Raw genomic sequence first — 14,803 nt, 5'->3', positions numbered from 1 at the left:
GGCTGTTTATTTGGATTTGTTTGTGTGGGATCACATTTTCCAATGTTGGCATTTAAGTTCCATCTGGAAGATATCTGAGCTCCATCACTAAATGTGAACATACAAATGTTACTTCTGTCTCATTGCATACTTCCTGTGGACAAATGCAACCTGTTCACCTGCAGCAGATCAGCATGCTTATAAAGCACACAAAGAGAAATCCAATGTAAAGGTCAGGCAAGTAATCACTGGCTTGTACTCACATACCCCATATTGCGTGTGCTGGTTTTGTTGTCTGGATCTCTAAAACACTCCCCCGCCCAACTAAATGTGATGTGTTTCTTCTACAGAACATTCCCTTTCAGGAGGCTGTCATGGCAAGTCTAGGAAAGCAAATTCATAACCATATTGTAGTTTTTCTAACAGAATTTCTGCAGTGAAAAGCAGAAGAATACAGAGCATCACATCTCAGATGCTATAAACTGTGGGCTTATAGGTTAAGGTTTAAGAGAGTTATTCATTTGTCCTGCATTTAAGTCCAGTTCATCTACAATAACTTCTGTGTTTTTCATCACCTTGAAAATTCCAGTCTGATCAGTAATTTAAAATCTGGGGAAAAAAGTACACTAAAGTTTGTTCTAATGGTTGACTTGTTCACACTTTGACATTTTCTAGGTAATCAATACATTTGGTTTTTTGACTCTATTAAACACAGCATTTTTTTCTTAGCCCTCAAGAGCAACTTCAGAGCAACAGGGAGCAATATGAGCAAAGCAAAGAAGAGCTGAAACAGGCTCTAATGGAACTGGAGAAACAGCAACAGGAGATTTTTGCCCTTCAGCCTGGTTTGGAGGAGAAGCAAGCTCAGCTGGCAAACTATGCTGACCTCCTGCAGAAAACAGAAGCCTTGACTTCCCAATTTAGCAAATTGAAGAGCCAGAAGGAGCATCTGCAGGGCCACACTGTTGATCCCTGCTTCACAGAGGCAGAATGGTCAGAATTAAAGCACCAACATGAAAATCTGCTCAGCCAGCTCCAGGTTGGGACCTCACTCTCTTTCCTTTCCTGTTGGTTGTAGTTCTCACTGTTCAACTGTGGTGTCATTCAGGTGGGAAGGTTTTGGGTAAAGCTAGGAGGGGAGGAAGTTCCTCTGAAAAAGGGCAGGGAGTATCTCCCTCCCTTTCTCTCTGAGGGATAAATACTGAAACAAATGAGACCAAAGTAAATGTGAAGAACATTTTGTACCTGTATAAACAGATTTGGATAGCTATAATACAAAGCATTTGCTCTTACATTCTTCAAGCCACAGTAGCTTTTCTTCCTTTTGGAAGGATGAATTTGGAAAACATCTGAAAGATTCTTTTCCAGCATCTTGCTTGTTCTTGGTTTCACCCAAGGTAGTGCAAATTGCATTTGTACCCTGTGTGGCATTCTGTCTCCAATGTTTCATCCATTTTAAGAGAAAACATCCTTTTTACAAATACATTTCTTTGAAATTCCAACCCTTCTGCTTCCTGCTATTCATTAAAATTTTGTTCATGATGGAGCCCATGATATGCTGGGAAGACAGCAAGATGATTTTGTGTTTAACCTGTGGTTAGCCAGATATTCTATGGGAAATAAGCAAGTTTGTTGTGCTGGTGAGGTCCTGGAAAAGCTGTAACAGTCTGTGGATGATTGTTTGAGATAATGGTGGACTAATCCTAGAAACTCCTTGTTTCTAGGCCATCATGCAGACATTGGAAAGCCCTGCTCAAGGGCACCAGCAGGTTCAGGATATGACAACAGACCTGAGCACTGAGCTGAAAACTGCCTCTGAGGAGCTTGCTGAGTGTGATGGTCCAGCAATGGAAGAACCATCAGCTGAGCAAAATCAGTTGAAATCACAGGTATGTTGCAGTTTCTGCATTATGGAGCCCATCACATTTGTGAAAGAGAACTGCTCATGTTGTCAAACTGAAAGCTGTGAAACCTTTCTGAAATAAAAACTATGTAATGTTCCTTTATTGAGATTATTGTAGGACTCAAACCAGTCTTAATGCACTGGGGGGACTTTGACTATTGGCTGCACTGAAGGTTCAAGCATGCAGTTTGGTTGGTTAGGATTTTTGGTTTTTACCTCTCGTGACATAATGAGGAAAGAGATTATTAAATTTGGTATTAGTGTTTTTAATTTAGCCAGTGTGAAAAACTGAAAAAAAAGTCAGCCAAGTTCATTTTTAAGAAGCATCCTTAATGCATAAGTAGACATTCTTTTGCTCTTTGGTAGAGAGGAAATCAGTCTTGTAGCTGTGAGCATAGAGAGCTGCTGTAAGCTGCAATCATAGCTCAGATATGGATCACTGCAATTCCCTGTCCTTCAGAACTTGCTATATATCTAAGAAGGAAAAAGGGACAGGAGGTGAGGGGGGAATTACCTGTTCAGAACTTGGGTCATCATGTACCACCCTGTGTGCCATGGGATTATTTTATTACCATAATGCTTTTAGCTTCAGGTGTTGTGTGTGCATAAAAATGGCTGATGAAATTATTGGTTTGGTAATTGACTTTCTGCAGCAAGTAGGTCTGCATGTACCTTTCAACACGGTTTGTTGTTCAAAACAAGTATTTATGATTTTGGAGGTTGATTTTAGATCTTAACATTAGGTATATTGAGTGAAGATACTTTTCAACTAAAATGTTTTCTTCGTGTTTAAAGGAACAACAGGGACCTCTTAGCCGATGTGAAGACACGGCAAAGAAAAGTTTGGTTTTAGGAGAAACTGTTAAACAAAACACCTCTTCACCAGAGCAGGAGTTTATTGAGGATGAGATGGAAACACTTCAGAGTGAACACAAAGAAAGATTGGAAGAAAGACTTGAAAATGTCAAGCAAAAGAAGGAAAACATTTCCAGTGAAGCTCTTGAGTTAAAAGATGAGTTTGGTAATGAAATCCAAAAGGAAGATAAGGCAGATTCAATGCTGAAGAGAGGGACACAGATCACTTCTGATACTCAAATCTCTGCAGAGGAGACCCCCACAGCAGTGGAGCTGAAGGAGCCTTTGGAAATGAGTGATGTGAGTTTATTTGTTGACAGTAATAACAATGGAAAGCTGGCTAAAGAGACATCTCAAATGTCTTCTGTGTATTGCAACCTTAATTTCACTGAAGTTAAGCCTTCTGTAAATACAAGTGTATAAATCAAAGAAGTGGAAGGAACTCTCATAACTTTTTATGGCAAGTCTGTAACAAGCCAATAACATATTTAAAACAGCAGTTTTCCTTTTAAATACAATTCCAATTATATGCATGTCACTTTCTCTTGCCACTTAATAGAGCAGGTATCCTCAGTCAGGACATCAAAAGAAGTTGTAGAGATGGAAAAATTGCAGATGAAGCTCTCTGCCTAAGAGCTTTGAGAGCTTCTCTTAAACCAGAGAGGCTTGTTTAGAACTGCAGCACAGTGTTTGTCCTGTTTGTTTTCAGAGAGAATAATTTTTACCATTCAGAGATTCGATGTTAAAATACAATGTTTATGGCAACACAAGCAGATTTTCTTTTCTATCACTTCTCTTAGGGTCAAGATGTAAATGGAAATATGTCTGAGAAAGAGAGGCAGAATGCTCCAGTTGTGGAGGAAAGCAGTGTACTGTCAGGCAGCCCATTGCAGGATATCCATCACAGCAAGGACAGATTGGGGCAGGCTGCTCAGGTACCTGACAAATGTGTTTTAATATAAGTGTGTATATGTGTCTGTGTTCATTAGAAATCCATTTGTAATCCCTTAAAATTTCTTGGCTTACGGAGGCATGTTTTCCTTATCTGATGAAAGGAATGATAAATTATGTTTTCTCCAAATCATCCCCTCAGCCTTGCTCATGTGAAGAGTGCAAAGGATCAAAGTGATGGTCTTTGCAAACCCCCAGGGCTTGGACCCACTTTGTCCATGATGCCAAATCTACCTGTGATTTCATAAAATCCATCACAGAATGGTTCAGGGCAAAGGGTGCTAAAGTTCATCTAGTTCGAACACCCTGCCATGGGCAGGGATATCTTCCACTAGACCAAGGTCCTCAAAGCCTCATCCAGCCTGGCTTTGAACACTCCCAGGAATGAGGAATTTAAGAGGTTTCATCACTGCAGGTAATGAGAGGTCACTAATCTGGAACTGCTGATTTTTATGGGACCTCAAGACACTGACACTGTAAATTACTTGTAAAAATGTAAATGTAAATGTGTGCAAAGCTAAGGGAATGGTCTGGAGTACTCTGTCATTCACCTGACTGACCATAGAGAGATGACCATCAAAATATCACCATGGAAACTGTCCATACTGGGATTTCTGGAGAAGGTGCAAGATCAATAGTTACCAAATGTGTCAAATCAGAAACTTCTAGAACTGTATTAACAATCATGTGAGCACTTATTCCTGTTTACCCTGTCCTGAAACTGTTTCAGAGTGGGTAAGATCCCAGTATGGCAAACTGATCTAAGCAGGGGCTTCCAGTTCTCTGGGTTTGGGTTACCTGAGCCTCTTCCATCATTCATTAAGCTAAACTGAAGATACAGTAGACAGATTGTGGAGGGGGAAGTTTCTTAGGAAATTTGTACTGTGACTTTGACTGATTATAAACATTTTGCATTTCTCAAATCAGGAGGAGGCTGATAAGGAGAACCCAGATATGGACAGAGCTGACAGGTTCCAAGAGGATGTTCTGGACAGTGCAGTTCTGGGAGGTGAAGCAGAACTGGAAAGACATCAGGATGGTGTTGGTATTGAAAGTGATGAATCTAGGGAAAAAACCCATCCAGCACAGGTAACTGGACATGAGATTGCACCAGAGGGGTTGAATTTGAGGGTGTTTGTATCCAGTTCAGTTGCTGTGGGGATGATGCTACTAAGAAATAAGTGAGAAAAGCCTCAAAATAACACTGAGCTACTTTAGTCTGATGTGATAGTTAGGATGTGGTAACTCACTTCTTTCCTGTACATTCAAAATGAGTGTAGAGGGAGGTTTTTTCTTTAGTGGTTGGCTGAGGATCATTCCAAGGGATATTGCATTCCAGGTCACCTGAATGTATTGTGAAATCTGGTGACCATTTTGCTTGAATACTGTTGTGCTTGACTTGCTTTCTTGATTTCTTATTTACATATTTACTTTGCATGTGTGAGGCTGCATTTGAGATGCTGTGCCCTGTGTGGTGCACCGTGGTACAAGGGGAATTTTGACACCCAGAGCAGTGTTTTAGGAGTTGGAGCCAGAATGAGTGGGAAGAGGCCAAGTTCCTGTTGGAGATGAAAAGGCTGACAGGGGTGTTGTTGCTGTCATCCCCTCTCTGAAGAGGGGGAGGTGTTATAGAGCCAGACTCTTCTCAGAATTTCTGGTTTAGCAAACTCTGAGATACTAAAACCTCCATCCAGCAAATCTCCAGGTTACCCACAGGATTATCCTGCCTGGGTTTCTAAACAGACATTCTCTGTCTACAGTACAAGTCCTCAGGAAAAAGCTAAACCTTTAAAAAATGCATTCAAGACTGTGTCCAGGAGCATATAATTCAAGGTCCCTGCTTTAGAATAATGAAATATGAACAGTAGGTCAGAACACTTGCAATTTATTTTAAAAAATTATAGCATAATTACAGCGCTGCTTCTTGTAAGTGGTTTCCTTCTCAATAACCTTGCTCACAGTAAATTATGAGGTGCAATTATGGTTTTCCTCATCTACCTATAATTATGGGCTTCATAACTTTCTCATCTCAAGCCCTGTAATTACTACTCAGCAGGTTTGATTAGAGCTTTTTGATTACTGGTTGCTTTTGTTTTTCTTACGCCAAAAGGAGGAACCTACTGATGTTGAGAATCAATCATATAGAGAAGATGAGGGGCAGGTTCAAGAGAAGCTGTGCCAGAAGGGTCAAGTCCTGGAATCTGCAGCAGCTGAGAAGGATGGTCTGGGATCGAATCCCCCAGTTCCTGCACCTGAGGTAACCCACAGTCTGTTATTTCAAGTGAAATGTGCCAGTTGTTCAATTTTTGTTTCTACCTGGCCCTCAGCTGAAGTTGTTTTAAAAGAAGAAACAATTACTCACATCAAAATCAAGACCATTGCATATAGATCTTATTTATGGCCATGATAGTTTTGAACTTCATCCAAAGTGCTTGCTACATCATAATAATGGTTCTGTTCAAAAGAGAGTTCACCCTAGTTTTTCCAGCCATCATAATCAGTCTTTATGATATTTAGAGTTTCTCTTCAAACTGTTAATCAACACAAACTTTGTTCATGTTATTACAGTCAGTTATGATAGCTTTGCCACTGTAAGGAAAGCAGAGCAGAGAACTGAAATCCAAGGGTGATGCAGCATAAGAAAATAAATGAAATAGAGAAAGGATAAGGGATTCAAGTTGAATTAATGACAAGTTACATTACCGAATGACTTTACTAAGTCTACTCTTCTTTAAGAGTAAAGGAGTTACATCACAAGTGCTCTGTGACTGTTGCACACCACATTCTTAATTTGGAGGTTGGGCTAAATCTAATTCCTGGTGAATCTATGGGCAGGTCCACAGCTGGCCTGTTCATGGGCAGGTGTTACCTGGGACTTGCACATCTGCAAAATCTCCCAAGGGTCTTGGGACTTTGAAGAAGTCCCTGCTGACTGGAAGCTGGCAGTGATATTTTGATTTACAAAAAGGGTGTGAGGGAAGATCCAGTAAACTGCAGACTGTTAGACTAACCTCAGTTCCTGGGGAAATTATGGAGGTCATGCTGGGTACTACTGAAAGGCATTTAAGGAACAATGCAATCATCATAGAATCATTTAGGTAGAAAAAGACTTCAAAGACCATCAAGTCCAACCATTCACCCAGCACCAAGCTCACCTCTAAACCATGTCCCCAAGTGCCACAGGGACACGTCTTTTAAATCCCTCCAGGGATGGAGACCCACCACTGCCCTGGGCAGCCTGTTCCAGTGCCTGACCACCCTTTCAGTGAAGGAATCTTTCTTAAAATCTAGTTAAACCTCCACTGGCACAGCTTGAGGCCATTTCTTCCTCTCCTGTCACTTGTTACCCGGGAAAAGAGACCAATCCCACCTGGCTACACCCTCGTGTCAGGGAGTTGTTAAGAGTGATAAGGTCTCCTCTGAGCCTCCTTTTCTCCAGGCTAAACCCCAGACTTGTGCTCCAGACCCTTCCCCAGCTCCATTGCCCTTCTCTGGACACACTCTAACACCTCAAGGTCTTTCATGCTGTGAGGGGCCTGAAACTGGACACAGAGTTTGAGGTGCAGCCTCCCCTGTCTGTATCCATGGAGGCAGTGTGCAATGAGAACATCACACAAACAAGCAAAACAAGTACACAGCAAGGTTTTTCTAAAAGTCAGGACACTTCTCTGTGTCTTTTGATGTGTTGATATTTCAATCTGGTGAAGTGGATTTCCTCCTTTCTGTGTGATAGCTTAGCTGGGTTTTAATGCTTACTTCAGTTCTATGGCACTCCAAAGTCTCTTGAGATTAAGTCTTATGTCTGAATTGATACAACTGTTATGGTTATGTACACAGAGACATTTAAAAGTTCTCCAACTGACTACTTCATGAGTGGCCTCTTCAGTTTTGACTGAAAATAACCAAGAGTTCAAATGAAGAGAACTATTCTTCTCTGAGAATGTGTAATATTTGCTGTCTCTTTCCCACACTTGAAAGCAGATTTATTTTGCATAGCTCATGACCCATGAAGGGACAGATGACAGTGACAGCTCACAGTGATAACTGACTGTTTCTAGTAAAAGAGTGTCTAAAGTAGCAATACATGAAGTTTATCAGACAAGAATTTTTTTACTGTTGCTGATTTTAGATGTTAGTACCATGGAGAAGCTCACACTGCAGTAATAGCTGTGTATTTGTATACATTCACTCATATAAATTTTATACATGGAACAGATCATCAGATAGAGACAGGTACTGGGAGAAAGGAAATGCAGAAAGATTTTTAAGGGATCATCATGTGATCCAGCTAGCCTGTGACCTTTCATTTGTGATGCTGTCTGCAATAGCTGAAGGTGATGTTAAACCTGGCCCCAGCCCAGGTGACTTGTCCTTCTGTCATGGGAATCACAGGCAGTGCCAGGGACTGGCTCTGGAGCCTCCTGATCCCTCCCCACCCTGACTGAGACATGACTCCCTACTGCTCTCATCTTACCCCAGAGTTTGGATAGCACTTGTGACAGTGGCAGCCATGGCTTTGTGTCACAGCCAGGCAGCTTCATGCATGAGCTGCCCTGTGAAGAAGAGCTGAAGAGGTGTCCTGGTGAAGGTCACGGCAGTGTTGTCAGGGCAGGTGCTGAGCAGGAATGTGGGTGTGAAGAGAGGATAAAGTTCCATGAATATGTAAGGAAGAGAGGGAGAAAACACAACAGACCTGTGAATTTATCAGGAGTAGAGGTGGGTGTTGGGAGGATGTTGTTTGAAGGTGAGGATGCCAGATGTCTCTGATGGGCAGAGATTTCACAGCTACCTGAGCACTGCTGACAGGAGGGGGTGACTGCAGGGGTGGGGGACAGTGATGGAATTTCCAGTTTCTGGCTCCTGATTGATCCACAGAGGCTGTGGGGGAAAACCACAGCAGGATTTAACAACCCCAGCATGGCTTAAACATGTGAAGCAAAGTGCTGCAGTCAGAAAACTTACTGGTTTAGACCCTTCAGCAATAAGAATCTTGTTTTGTGTTGTAGGACACAGGTGCAGAAGTGGTTGTCCAGAAGGAACTATTTCCTGGAGTGCAAGTAAACAATGAATATTTTGAAGAGGAACAAAAGGTCAATGAGCTGAAAAATGAAGTGGCTGAACTGGACATGGTGCTTATAAATGAGCAACTAAAAGAGCTGGAGGTATGGAAACTGCAAACCATTCCTCATTTTTAAGGTAGTGATCCACTTGCAGAATTGTGATTTACTTGGGCAAAATAAAGCTGTTGCCCACAGCCTTATCTGAGTTTTTACTGCACAATTAGTCAGTTTGTCTGCAAACACCATGCCTTGTTGCATGTCCATGTAAATCCCATGGTTTGTACTGCTCTTCCAGAGTGCAGTGATACACCTAGGATTGCTTCCATGATGTGCTCTTTTGCTTGTGGATGAGCAGGAATATGTTTGTAGGTGAATCAGTATTTAGCTGTATTTTGTGTTGAAATCCAAGAGTCTTTAAGATCATCCTTTAATGCCCTCTCTCTCTCTCTGTGTTGGGCTTGATTGTAGAATTTAAAAACTGAGCTGGAAACATGGAAAGCAAAGTCTCTGTGCCATGGTGAAGAAGCAATTCCCAATGGAACAGGATCAAACAGAGCAGAGCTGCAAACCACAGAGCCCTGCTGGGACAGGCTGCTCCAGGAACTGGAAGCCGTTAAGGCAGTGAAGCAACAGCAGTGCTGTTTAATTAATGAATACCAGAAAAATCTTTCTGCTGCACAGTCCTCCATGAAAAATTTGTCAACAGAAAAAGATAACATAAAAATGTAAGTGCAGTGGAGGGGTTTGGTTAAGAGGTTGCACAACAAATATGGTTCTACACTGAATTTTGTGACATGCTTCAGTAATGCTCAGACAAGAGTATGGAGTTATATGCATTTCAAGAGAAGTCTTAGGGGTTTGTAAGTTTGTGAACAGAGTTAAGCAGAAGAATTTCTGGTGCCTCTCTGCTATCCTTAAACAACATCTACTCTCTTTATTCTTTAGGCAAAACAAAGAAGTAGTTGCTGGGCTAAAAACCTATAAAAATCCATCTTAAAATATTTTTTTAAAAATGTGGCAGATGTGAATTACTAATTTTTCTCTAGTTTTTTATTCTGAATGAAACATCTCTTTATTCTGAAAACTAACCTTACTTGATAGGAAAAATTCCATGGCAGTAAGTAAGTCTACATTACCAATTCAGTGGTAACCAAGGCAAAAATTATTTACTGTGTTTTGTGAATTAGTCTTCAAAACACAGAACTAGTTTGTCATGGTAATGTGCTAAATTAATTTGAAAACATTCAAAACTTATGAAATTGTTAATTTACAGCAGAGATTAAAAAAATGTAATAAAAATCCATCTGCTAAATGTATTTTAGGTGGGCATTTTAAAATACTCCTGGAAATAGAAGATAAGTAGATTTATTTGGAAGAGTTTATCTTGCATGAATGGAAATCTCTCAATGATTTATAACCATGTTTTATATTCATTGTCAACCAAAAATTACTATAAAATGTTGTTAATTCACTTAGAGATGATGTAACACTGTTGCTGATTTTTGAGATGAGGGTTACATTCTATATTAATAGACACTGCAATTTTAGAGAATATGCAGTAGAAAAAATTTTTTTTTTTGCACAATATCTTTGAATAGTGAGTGCTCAACAGGTAAGCAAGAAATAACAATACTGCAAGGGTGGTTAGGGAATTCCTAAGAGAACACTGAGAGATGTGTGATTAAGTGAATAATGTTAGTGAATTGTACTCTAAACAGTGAAATTTGTTTTAAAACGTCTCTGTAAAAGGAGAATTTATTATTTTTAAACACTGCTCATGTTTTTACCAGGGGTCCTATGAACAACACAGTTCTTCTGGAGAAAATTAAGGCATGCATAGAGTCCTTACGGAAAGAAAGAGATGTCTTAAACCAGTTGCAAAGTCAGCAAGAAGTTTTATCTCAGCATTTGACATGCATGGATAAAGTGTTGACAGAGAGCCAAATGAGGCAGCTGGAGCACTGGTGGCAGCACATGGAACAAGCAGTGCAAAAGAAACATGATCAGGTTGTGGCAGAAATTGATGAATTTAACCTGCTAATGAATAAAGCACGGGATATTCAGAGGCTGATACAGGAACAGTATTTGCAAGCAGAGTTACATTCCTCAGCTGCAGGAAAAGCCAAAGACCCTCTCATTTGGACCACAGAGCTACAGGACATTAAACATGGTCTTTCTCTATTAAAAAGGAAGATTGAGCTGCAGATGAAAAGAATTTGGAGTGATCAAGAGAAGGTGGCTTTGGAGAACTCTATACAAGATTTGCAGAGCAAACTGGAAGCATTATCAGCACAACAAGCTCCTCAAGAGGATATCCAGACCACTGGTCCTGCTCTCATGAAACATGAAATGATGAAGAGGCTGAAAGAAAATATTTCCTGGGTCAAAGACTCACTGTCCCACCTTGATCAGAAAGCAGCACTTTTCCCCAGTGATGTCAAATCACAGATCAGAAATTGTCAGCTTATGAACACAGACATCCTAAGCAGAGAACCTGTGATTGTATCCCTGGATTATGGGCTCCAGCACATCCTTCCCAGCTTGGAGCCAGAAGAAGTCTCTGATATGACCTTCCTTTTACAAACATTGAAGAATTCATACAAGGCTCTGGTTTTAAAATCTGCTCAAAGATTGCAGCACTTGGAGCTCCAGCTGGAGGAGAGGCAAAGACTCACTGCAGAAATAGACAAAGTTCACTCTCAGCTTTGCAAAGCTGAGCTGATGGCCAGGCCTGACCCAAACCAAAACAGCACCTGCTCAGAGCTGGTGAGCCAACAAGCCATTCTAAAGGAGATGCTAAAGGACATACAGGAAATAGAAGAGCTTATCTCATCCCACTGTAAAGAGAGTCAGGTCACAGCTGGGCAGCTGAGCCTGTCTGAACAACTCTTCTTGATTGATCAGTTAAGGAGTCTGAAGAATAGAGCAAGAAAAACACAGAGGCAAATTCAAAGTAAACTTCATGAAGTAGAACAAAAGACAGCTGTCTCCAGAGAGTTTGCTGAAGGAATAGCTTCATTGCAGCAGGATCTTGAAGACCTGCAGGATGGTGAAATGAACCTGAAAGATGATGAATTAGTAGGTGCCAAGCAGGCATTGAAGGACAAATGCAAAGCACTGAAAGAAAAAGTGTTAGCTTTTCAGTCAAGTTTGTCACAAGTAATGAAGTACAAGGAAATATTTGAATGTGTAGGTCTGAAATGGGACTCAGTGCAGCTGGATGAATTGCAAGCTAAATTTTCTAAAATTAAAACTAAAATTAAAGAGAAAATAATACACTTGGATAATCTTGTTAGGGAATGGGATAAGATTCAAGGATTGCTAGATGAAATCCAGACTGTGACAGCCTCTGTAAGAAAAGAAGCTAATATTCTAAATGATAGCTCCAGCTCTTCTCCTGCTGAGAATGTCATATCTGCACAGATTCTATTGCAGGCAGTTCAACAAATCTTGTACTTAGCCCAGGAGGCAGCAAATCAAATAAACAAAAATGAGGTCTTTGATACATCATTCAAAGAATCTAAGAGGAAAGAAATAAAGAGCCTGGAGAATAACGTTGAAGAATTAAAGCAGTTTCTTCAAAACTTGGTCTCTGGGCTACAGAGTGTAAACAAGGAAGGTAGCCAGGATGAAGTAGAAAATATATTCCACATAATAAGGCATATTCAGTTAGAACTCCAGCAGCCACTTGTGATAGACATAAATACAATGCAGGATGAAAAGCTGCGATGGGAAGCAATTCAGAATATGATGGAAGGAAAGTTTTCTGCTCTTAAATGTATAATGGAAAAAGAGAAGGAAAAACAAGAAGAGAGATCTCCTGCTGCTGCTATAGAAAAAAAGTTAGAGACACTGCAAGGCTGTGAAGCACAAGTGAAGGCAGACATTGCTGCCCGTGTTGTAAGTATATTTAATGAAAGTGAAGTATTGACATATGCCTTTCCCCAAGAATTAGATTAGGTGTCTGTGACTGTGGCATTTCTATTTTCATGACTCACATCCTCATTTATTCTAACACCTGAATTGGCCTGTGATCATCTCCACATTGGTGGATAGGATGGGAATCATGACAGAAACTAAGGATACAAAGAAAGTTGTGTTCACTTTGATTATAATCAATCAGTGGGGATTAGCACAGGAAAAGAATGGTAAAGAGGAGGAAGGAAAAGGCTGTGTTGAAATATTCAGCTGAAGAGAGACTGGGTGCAGTCATCTTGTGAGGCAACATTTTCAGTAGTGACAATGATAAAAAATCCAAGCACCTTGTTTCTACTAGAAAAAAGAAGCTTTACTGGTTGGGAGTGACCAAGAGGATTAAAGCACAGGTCAAACCAATGTGATCAGGAATGGTGAATGTAATTTCTCTTCTGAGGGCAATAAACACATGGGTTACAGCACTGCTCTGTGACTACACAAGTAGCAAATGTGTTTGCCACATGTCCTCCCTCACCTCCTCAGGCCAGTTCTGGGAGAGTTGCTGTCAAAAACGGCCGAGTGTAAAATTTTAAGACCATTGGTGATCCAGAGGAGCACAGCAGCATTATTTTATTGTTCCTTTCTCTTTTTAATGCTTTCAGAATGCTCTGGAGGAGGCCTGTAGGGCTGGTGAGCTTTACACCAAGGCTCTTCAGAGGGCTGCCAGGTTCCTGGAGGACTGTGAAACTCCAGCCCAGGCTGCTGCAGCAGAGCTCTGTGGCTCTGTGGAGATCTGTCAGTCTCCACACTGGAAAGAAGAAGAGTTCAACTCTGCAAAGGCTGACTTAGAAAACCTGCACTCCAAGCTGAAAAACCTAGTGAAGCCAGAAGACAAAGTATGTCTGGAAAATGCTGTAAGAGAACTGGTGGAAAGGAGTTTGGCATTAAAGAAGAAGGCTCAAAGAAAGGAAGCTGATGAGCAGAGGTGGGTTTAAGAGGTCTCCATAGGTCTTGTTCCTTATTGTGAGAAACTTGACCAAAAATAAATCCAGTGTTATTTCTGCTCTGATAGAAATTCAGGTAGTCAGAAATCCCAGCAGCAAGAAGGGTAAGCATTCCTGTTGTTCTCAGGTGTGGTTGTTAAGGAAGGAAAATTGCCAGACAAAAGCCATGTTGCTACTAATCTACAGTGCAGTCACTTCTTGTATATTCCAAAATGTGAGGTTTGAGTGGGGGTCATAGGGTGCCAGGATCAGAAGAAAGCACATTTCTAGTCTGTAGTGCAGTGCTGGTGGAGGTCAGAATAGTTTTCTGAGGGTCCCTAATTCATGTTTTCCATAGGCTGTTCTGGTGGCTTGGGAAGGTAAAACCCAAACAAGGCACAGGCTGTAGTTTCCTTCCTTCAGGTACAGAAGAAATGTGGAGGGCCTTCAGATACATGGGTAGAAAAAGTTTGGGAGAGAGAGTAAAGGATTTTTAAACTGCTTGATGATGTTCCAGTGATCAGTACTTCAGGTATCAAACCTGATGTGTTTACCAAATACTAACTGACTATAACTTGGAAACAGCCAGGACTAATAGTTCAAAGGGTTTTTTTTAAAACTTTTATTCTGTTGGGCATTGTGGTTGGAGAGAGGAGCAACAACAAATTTTAATTGATCCATTCATTGTTTCATGCAGGTATTTTGAAAAACACAAAAGCTACACAGAAACCAAAGATAAAGTATGTGATAATCTTAAGAAACTGGAAAAGATGCTTAGACAGTCTTTGTCTAAGATTCCAGTGTCTTATAAAGAGGCTTTGGAGCATTTGGAAGAAAGCAAGGTAAGAAAGACTCTGAAGAAGTTGAAAAGCTCATTCAAAACTAATGCAGCTATGCATACCATGTGACATCATAGTAGGGAGAAGTGGAATTCTTTATCCTACATTTATCTATATATAAACCCACAGAATATTTTAATATATTTATATACTTGTTAAAACACCAGGTATAATAGATCATGTGAAATGAGTATATCTTACTGCTCTAGAAATGTGACATTTTACTTACTCCATATTTCTCCACAGCCTTAGCCAACAGAACTCCCTCATTCTGACCATATTTTACCAGCTCAGTAGAGTGATTGATTGCCATTTTTC

At 40.6% G+C, this 14,803-nt stretch overlaps 1 protein-coding gene across 3 annotated transcripts in view; it reads left to right on the top strand.

Moving 5' to 3' along the window:
- SYNE2 (spectrin repeat containing nuclear envelope protein 2) overlaps nucleotides 1-14,803 on the top strand; it is a 177,375-nt gene that overhangs the window by 65,716 nt on the left and 96,856 nt on the right. For all 3 annotated transcript variants that reach the window (XM_059850505.1, XM_059850504.1, XM_059850503.1), the window contains 11 exons: nucleotides 709-1,018; nucleotides 1,704-1,868; nucleotides 2,678-3,037; nucleotides 3,538-3,672; nucleotides 4,616-4,777; nucleotides 5,799-5,945; nucleotides 8,695-8,850; nucleotides 9,217-9,473; nucleotides 10,539-12,648; nucleotides 13,326-13,648; nucleotides 14,344-14,488. In XM_059850505.1, the coding sequence (XP_059706488.1) occupies nucleotides 709-1,018; nucleotides 1,704-1,868; nucleotides 2,678-3,037; nucleotides 3,538-3,672; nucleotides 4,616-4,777; nucleotides 5,799-5,945; nucleotides 8,695-8,850; nucleotides 9,217-9,473; nucleotides 10,539-12,648; nucleotides 13,326-13,648; nucleotides 14,344-14,488 (4,270 nt within the window). The remainder of the gene's footprint in view (nucleotides 1-708; nucleotides 1,019-1,703; nucleotides 1,869-2,677; nucleotides 3,038-3,537; nucleotides 3,673-4,615; nucleotides 4,778-5,798; nucleotides 5,946-8,694; nucleotides 8,851-9,216; nucleotides 9,474-10,538; nucleotides 12,649-13,325; nucleotides 13,649-14,343; nucleotides 14,489-14,803) is intronic.

Source organism: Haemorhous mexicanus, chromosome 6, assembly GCF_027477595.1.
Source record: "Haemorhous mexicanus isolate bHaeMex1 chromosome 6, bHaeMex1.pri, whole genome shotgun sequence".
Lineage (NCBI taxonomy): Eukaryota > Metazoa > Chordata > Aves > Passeriformes > Fringillidae > Haemorhous > Haemorhous mexicanus.
This window is presented reverse-complemented; position numbering and strand designations above follow the sequence as displayed.